The 8452-nt window shown below is 40.2% G+C and overlaps 1 protein-coding gene across 3 annotated transcripts in view; it reads right to left on the minus strand.

Annotated features, from left to right (window-relative positions):
* Window positions 1–1822, minus strand: part of EMCN (endomucin) — a 56980-nt gene extending 55158 nt beyond the window's left edge. The window contains exon 1 of one of the 3 annotated variants that reach the window (XR_012775562.1): window positions 1506–1822. Coding sequence is in view for 2 of the 3 variants with exons in the window: in XM_075500631.1 (XP_075356746.1) it covers window positions 1506–1566 (61 nt within the window). In the remaining variant the exon portion in view is untranslated. The remainder of the gene's footprint in view (window positions 1–1505) is intronic. The other 2 variants (XM_075500631.1, XM_075500633.1) reach the window with 2 other exon arrangements.
* Window positions 1823–8452: the final 6630 nt, after the last annotated feature.

An 8452-nucleotide genomic window follows, 5' to 3' on the forward strand; every position in this document is an offset into this window, starting at 1 on the left:
GTAGAGACATAGGCCAAATTTCCCCACACATAGTCTTAATTTTCTAATGTGAATTTACCAACAGAATTTCACTACCGTGTCTACCTTGCAATAAAGCATTTTAAAAAAAAACTTTTACAGAACCAAAATTATTCAGAGCAAATATATCCTATATGAAATTTGCTTATTCACTGTCATCAGTTCTGCCCTGTTCATATCACACAGAGGAGGGAAAATCCTTTTTAAAGAAAGGATTGTATAAAATTGACAGAATTCCTCCCACCATTGCATGTTGCTTTCCGATAAGCTTTATGGACTGTTGTGTTAAATATGCTCCTTTTGATCCAACTCCACTTTGCTTTTCAGAAGTTGTGAAATTAAAGGTTTAACAATGACAGGAAGGCTATTTTTACTAGGAGTAGCAGACAGAGAATAAATAGTACCTCAACACAGACTTTCAGGGCTTGTACTTACTTAACATAGTTTTAAAAGCAGTTCTTTCTGTGGCATAATCTTGTTTTTAATCTCCCTTATTGATTTTTTTTTTCTAACAGCAGTAAGCCCAAGCAATAGCATAAGCTACGCTACAAAACATTTCTAGATTTTAATACATAATCTGAGTAAAAGTTGATTAACTTTTTTTAGATCAGTTAATCTAGTATTATCAAGTTTTAAACTTCTGATTCATAAAATCCCTTACAGGCAATCTATAAGCATTTGTGGAAGCTTTGGTTATGAGTATTCACACCAGAGGGCCAGCAAATTAAAGTACAGATAAAAAGCAGATTTGACTTCAAATGTGTCTTTTGACAAAGGTGATGATAGACTCTGGCCCTTGTTAGAGTTTCTCTCACGCTTCCAGGTTTTACTAGTTAATTCCACTGTAAAAGCATGATCTTTCAAGCTAAAGAATAATGAAAACAGCAGTTCAGTGACCATAGGAACACCACAAAGTTCATAAAAGATACTGCACTCAGTAACTAATATCACCCCTGGGCTTGCCTCCCTCATTATGTGACACTCGATAAATGCTGTAAGCCCCTATACCTTTGGGGACAAAACTAAGATAATTTCTGAGAGATACCCTTGACCAAACTTATTGCTGACATAGTGCCAGGGAAATCCATCATGATAGATTTGATTTGCAAGAGCAGTATTTGCAAAATCTGACAGACATTTCAATTCCCCCCTTAAAGCCATCTCTACAAAAGATGCTTTATTTCAAAGAAGAAAAACAGAACAGAAAAGCTTTGTAAATATACCTCTGCCTTTAACTCCTCTCAGATTGAGGAGCTTCATGACACCTAGAAAGAGAGCTGTCACAAAAATACAATGGCAGGAAAGTTTTTCACAGAACACATATAACTCAACTACCAGTTAGTACCTTCTTCTCCTCCAACACACAGTCTTTCAATCACTGCACTAAGAAAAAAAAAAAAAAGGATCCAGCTACTGACAGCTAAGCTTTTGCTCACAAAACACCCCACAAATGTGACAAGTCTATCCAAAAAAGCCAAAGAACTTACCTCCCACAGTGCAAACACAGAGTACAGCTAGGAAAAAGAAGGCAGTCCCCAGGAGCTTCATGCTTGGTGGTGGTGGTGGTGGTGCTGTCAGCTCTCCCTTGCACAGCTGGGCAGGGAGTGCTCTCTCACTCTGAGGCAGGCCTTAATTACTCCATGGAAAAAGGTGTGTAGAGACTGTGCCTAGTCACTGCCCATTCCTGCTTATTTTGGGGACTTTGATAAAGAACAGGAGGAAACACAACATACTCCCTCTGGGAGTTCAGTACGGAGGAGATTTATTGTTTCAGTCCTTACAGGAACTCCTTTTCTTTGGCAGTGAACTGTGTTTTTGTTAATACATTATTTTGTTCTTCTTCGGCTACGAGGTCAGGAAGGTTTTTGAACAGAGGCAAATCTTTTAGAATATGCTATACATCACCAACTTCCATACTGTAGCTGGGGATACTTTTAAAGGGAACATTTAGGAGCAGTGAGGGAGCCCAGGTAGTGGGGGATAACGCAGCCAGGAACGGAGGAGCAAAACAAGCAACAAGATCCCTCACCTGGCTCTCCTTTGTGTTGTGTGAAGTGGCTTTGGTGAAAATCACAGCTGTTTCACGTTAAAGGCAGAGAGAGTGCCTCCCTGAGACAGCTGCCATCCTGCAACTGAGAGGATGCCAGGGGCCACCAGCACAGGGTGAGGAAGTGACTCCAGCAAGGTGCCCCAGCAGGGAGAGAGCCTGGGCTCTGCAGAGTTAGGGCTGGGGGGTGTGGGTTTTTTCTTTAAATGAAAACTGGGCTGCTTTTTTTTTTTTAATTTGAAAAGTTGCGACTAGCCTTGACTGTGTCTGCTCCATTAGTAATGGAAAGGGTTTTTTGTTCTTCTGTATAGGTACTTGCTGTGCTGTGGGATGGGAATATAGTCCCCAAAGTGAGCCTCTTACCTGGGCTGTCTAATAAGCCAGTGCAGAATTGCTCTCTTCTCCTCAGGACCTGCTGATCTGGGAAACCTTGGTATCCCTCCTTCTCACAGCCATTTCTCTGACTTCTGTGGAAGAAACCTGAGCAGAGCTCTGAAGTTAAAGGTTATCAAAACATGATCTTGCAATACTCTTGTGCTCTGTGCATTAACAATTCAAGGCAGCTGATGGCAATTAATCACAAAACTTCAACCACAACGAGAATGCAGTGCAGTATGTTTGCTCATCTCCCTCTCTGTCAACTCTCAGGAAAATTTGGTGGAAAAATTGACCTCACAATCAGCCTGACTCATTAAATAGTCAACACTACTTACTGAAGTAATTAAGACATTTTTTTTCCTCATGACTGTTTCTTGCTATAAGGGGAAGTTTTGGAATAGCTTCGTATGCAGGAACTCCCAGGAGCTAAGCCACAGTACTTCCAACAACAGTACTGTTTTATTCATGGGATGAGGAAAATGGTAGCAGCTCAGCGTCGTGTGTGGAATAACTTCTGTTTAGTTAAAGAAATTACATTTCTGCATCTTAAGGCTATGACACATCCTCTGCCTATTGCAGGTGACAGAAGCTGGTGCTCAATAGAACTCTGATGGTAGACAATGGATTTCTGGTACTTGGACAAACGTAGGTATTTGCATCCATGGGAGATGCAAATATGTAAGTTGTCCTTAGTGAGACTGTGTTTTTATCATCATTGGAAAGGATGACATAGTAATACAAACTTGACTCAGAGTAGAGGTGGGCCACACAGTGACACTTTTGTCAAGTTGATCAGAGCATATGGCAGGGAGTTAGCGCCAGTGCTCTGTTTTTATGCTAGTTTTGTGCCGACATAGGACCTAAAGTTAGAATGGGCTAGAAAAGCAGTAACTACTGCAGCAGAAAGCCTTCAAGCAAAAAGATAAATCTGAACATGGAGAGTGAATTCATTCCAGGTTAGTGCTGTTTCTGATGCGATAAGAGGGACTTTAACCTTTTATTTACTGCGTTGCCAAACCACCACCTGAAATGTCAATTCTGAAGAAGGATACAGAAAGGAATATTATTTTATTGACTGAAATGAAACCTCTGCAAAATCTAAGAGGCCTGAGGGCAGGATCCTTTCCTTGGGTTTTGAGACCCAGAGAAACTATCTGAATGCCTAACAGAGTATTGATTCAGTTCAGTGCTGCTCATCTGAATAGCAGCATCCCAAGGAGTCCTCAGTGCGCTGCTGCTGCTGAAGATGATGACAGTGGTGGTTACCTGCAACTCACTGAAGGCAGAAAGGGCACAAAGTGTTGCAGCCCTGCAGTAGTACCCATATTGCAGGTACAAGTGTGGAAAAGGCTCCCCATCCTCATGCAAGGGGTTGGGAGGGAAAGAAAGAGAAAGGGTCAGGTGTCTCTGCCTTACACCATGTCATGCAACTAGAGTTGTACCTCTGAGAGTCCTAAGGCAACTTACTGCCTCCATGAAGCATCAAGAGAACCGTGCCCCTCTGAGATACTCACTAAGGTCAACATCAAAGGCAGCTAACGTTTTCTAGATCAAATTGGTACGGACAGCAGCACCACGCACAGTAGGGAATAATAGGAATAGAAGAGGAGCAGCTCAAATAAGTCACTGAAAGAAAAACTCTGGCCAAAGCTGAGTTGTAGCTTCTGGCTTGCAGTATCCGAGCTGCAGAAGAGAGATTCTCACAACTCTTGTCAATGGAAACATTTTTTTTCCTTTAAAAAGAAATAATTTAAGGTTAAAAACTTCCAGCGATCTTTGTAGCAAAAGATTATTCCTCTATGTGTTCACTGAAAAGAAATCTTCTCTTTTTCTCCCTACCAGCAAGTAAGTTTTCCTTTATTGAAGAAATGTTTTTCTTTCTTTCCTCAAACCAAGAAACTTAGCTTCAGTGCCAACTTGTGCTTTGTTTTATAAAGAGAAATTTGGTCATCGGTACTGCTGCCAACTGTGGTATTACTGCCAGTGCTGGAATATCTGGAGTTTCACTTTGAGCCCCAGAACAAGTGACTGTGTGACAGTCTCAGTTTCCACATTTTTTTCAAGATTTTAGCCCTCCTAGTTGCAGAAGAAAATTTGAAACATGACCAAAAAGCACTCTAGAGAATGAAAGGACTCTCTGTTTTAAAATACCGTTATTTTGTAGTCCAATAATGGTTGGGGTAGCCTGAATTATATATTTATTTTTGCCAGTGTGGTATTTCATTATTAAAGGGAAACCATTTACTGCCACAGTGGATTTGCAGTTACAGATTTATTGGTCTCAGGCTGTATTTATATATTCTGTCTTAGTTCACATTGCTTGGAGCAAAACATTGCCTTTTTATGCACAGTTCTCCTATGAGGTTCGAATAATCCCCTTCAGATTTAGAGAATGTAAAAATTTTACATATTGTTCAATATTCTTGAGGCACCACTGCATAAAACAGGAAATAATATGGACAGCCATGCTGACTTGCTGTGGGCCACTGGCAATTTCAAATGTGGGTGCAAAGAGTAAATTTGTCAAAGTCTTTACAAAAGCAAAAATAAAAAGATACAAAGATACACAGTCTTTGATGATTTACTAAAGTGAAGAAACAAACACACTGACTAAATTTGCCGGCCTTTCCCATTGATACTTGCTATCCCTTCCACTGACGGTTATTTTAACTCTTATAGCAGAATGACAGAACCAGAGCAAGATAATCTCATGCTTCTATTGTTTTGCTACATCTGTATTTCAGCAAATATATCTAAAGTGATATTTTATCAGAAATTTCCTATCCGACTTACCTCTACATTCAGTTATACTCCCATAAGCAGGTTAAATTTACATTGAAAAATGCAGTTGTAACAGTGTAGAAATACACTGTTTAGTTATGCTTTCTCTTCTTTTTAAAATTGTTTTTAAAAGTACTTGGTTCAGTCTATTATATATATTAAAATTTTGATGTAAAGTAGAACTCCAAAGAACTTGAATATAGCAGTACAAAACCAAGATATTTTGATGGCCATTTATAGAAGTTACTCTGAAAATTCATGCTGAGGGACATTTTAAAATGTAGATATTTTGTTCTGAATTTTTTATGGAAGCATTGGAACATCTCAGGGAATAGAAATGTCAGTGCCTAAATTCCTCTGCACACAATAATATTAAAAATATGAAAGATTAGGCTTGCAAATGTATTTAAGTGCTTAAAAAACCCAAGATATCCACCTTTTCTTTGTAGCACAGAAATGCTTAAATGTCATTGATTTGATTCAGAGCCAGCTGCTAATGTGAAAAATTCCACTAACTCTCTAAGTGCCTAGATGCCTTTATGTAGGCACTAAAGACCAAAATGCATTTAGGCTGTATTCAGCACTCTTTTTACGAAAGATCTTTTCAAGGCCAGATCTAATAGAATTAGTGCAACTCTAGCTATCAGTCTTGGGTATTGTTTATTTGCAATACCAACAGACTCTCTAAGGATATCCGTTACTGCAGAGCATGTTTTTCCCTACTCTTTCATACCTGGAACACTACTGATGTACTACAGGGAGTGAAAATATGTTAGAAGGAACTAGCTCAATGTCTATTCACTTGCAATTGATACAAGTCAGGACCATATTTGTAGAAATGTAGTTGCCACTCTGCTAGAGTGCCAGATTTCAACGGATGTTGTACATTTGACGTATTCAGTAGATACATGTCACTGACAAAAGTGTGCAGCAAATTTACGCTCCTGAGCTACCTCTGTCCATCTCTCTTACTGTATGCTCCCATTGCTGCTGCTAGCAAAATGCGAGATAGATAGAAAGAGAGCTCTGCACTTATGTGTTTCATGTCCCTGTTCCAAAACTGTATTTCCATCCTAAGCCACAGTTTATTTCACCGTCTTGTGAGTCTTGGATATCGATAAAGACAGTCTCATTTTTGTCCTCAGTCCTTATTTCCTAATCCAGTATTTTATTGGAAGGACACCAATTTACCCTATACCTGATGACCTGGTTCACCGGCTTCAGGAGTTACTCAGATCTGGATGTGCTTGAAAAGTTGTGTACTTGGTTGGTTTTGTTGACTAGGCACCTTGTGGTTGTCCCTTGACTTTGTGAGCTCCTTGCTTGGAGTTGCAATGTGCTACCTAACAGCCAAGGTCCTTCTAAGGGCACCATTCTAGGTCCGTTCTTTCTCTGTTGGTGAGTTACTGATGTATAGATATTTCGATCTTGCTGGTCAGAGAGAGGCTTCAGCATAACTACAGTGGCAGAGAGAAGAAAGCTATGGAGGGAAAGGTACTGCTGCCCCAAGTCACATTTCATGCTGACGTATGGGGAGTCAGGAGAGCTGGAAGAGAGAGCCCATAAACAGTCATTCTAGGGATATAAAAAAAGTGGGCTTGCAAACTTAGAGCACGGAACTTCATGTCATAGAAAGACTTACACAGAATGTGTTTATAGGCTTTGCATCCTGTCCTGAGCTAATGAAATGGGAAACAGTGAGTCAGTCTCAGTTTCTCATGTTATTTGAAACGCATGGAATGATTGTATGGTTGGCTGTCTCAGAGGAAACAAAACAGAAGTATGTGTTTGAACCATGCCTTAATTTTCCAAAAGGCTGAATAAATCCAGCCACTATCTATCCAGACATGTATCTCGTCTTTGTTGTGGTAAACTGCAATGAGCTCATTCTTCTTGGGCCTGGTTAAAAAATAGGCAGCAGTATGAGAATGCAGTGGACCTCAGTACTGAAAAGCGAGATGTAATTTCTGTTCCAACTGTACTTGTCAGTTTTCCTGGGCAAGATGTTGTTGGACATTAAGCTTCTGCCGAGCTGAGTTTCTGTGGCTTCTCTTTTCCATTTGGTTTCCTCTGCACAAGCAGTGGAAAAATGTATCAGGTTTCTCGTCAGTCCCATGAGGGGATATTCTGTGTGTTGGTCTGTCTAAGCTATAGTTTTTAACAGTGTCAGCTTTGTTTTCAGACCACTAGTGCCAGAAAAGAACATCTTAGAACATTATAAAATATGTGATTATAAAGAGCCTATTGTACCTAAATACGACACAGTATTAGAGCTTTCTCAGCAGCCAACACTATGGCTATGCTGTATCCCAGCTTCTATTATAAACCTATGTTTTCATCCACTTATAAAAGGAGTCACTGAAAAAAATGTGTCCAGATTCCTCATTGCCTGGTTTTGTTTCTGTTTGTCAACGTTGTGAGATTTGAGGGGCTTGGGCTACTTCTTAGAGAACCCTGGGAGCTTCTGAGCTGCAGGACGTGGGGCTGGAAAAAGGGAGAGTTACAGGAGATTTGGCAGCTGTGCAGAATTTAATGTTGGGCAGATAGAGAGTATGCAGGAACTGCTGGGCCAGCACACTCATTTCCTGCATCTCTTACTCCGTCACAGAAGTGAGGTAAAGAGACAATCATAATGAACAGTTTTTTCTGGAACTCGTAACAAGAAGCCAGAATTCACATATTATAATTTTGAGACTAACTTATGCTCCAATACAATGTCTAGGAGACATTTTGTTGCACAGAGCTCCTCTTGAACTTAAGACAGCTCCGCTCTGCTTGGCATTTTTCCTCGTGCCTTTTTTTTTTCAGCTATCTACCATCTCCTCCAATCCAACTTCCAGTATTGATAGGCTTGAACTCTTTGTGGCTTAACCTCCTTATCCAGAATAGCTATTACTGCTGCTCCTCAGTGTCTGGCTTCCCAAGCCTTCATTCCTTTGGTGTATTTCAGACTTCCTGTTGTCGCTATCAGAATGACTCCTGCTGGCAAGAACTTTTTGACACATGCAAAATACAATGCATGTCCGGTCTGATAAGGAAACAACATCACCAAGAAAAGTGGGTAAAATCTCTGTGCCAAAATATACCCCCAGCATTTCAGCTTCCTAGCAGACTGCGTATCTACCCCTTCACAGATATCATAAACATTTTCCTGTTCTCTGCATTTCTACTTTCCAATTTATTCGGCAATACAGAAGGGACTAAATGCTTTCCACAGCATGTAATAGT

Source organism: Mycteria americana, chromosome 4 (assembly GCF_035582795.1).
Source record: "Mycteria americana isolate JAX WOST 10 ecotype Jacksonville Zoo and Gardens chromosome 4, USCA_MyAme_1.0, whole genome shotgun sequence".
NCBI lineage: Eukaryota > Metazoa > Chordata > Aves > Ciconiiformes > Ciconiidae > Mycteria > Mycteria americana.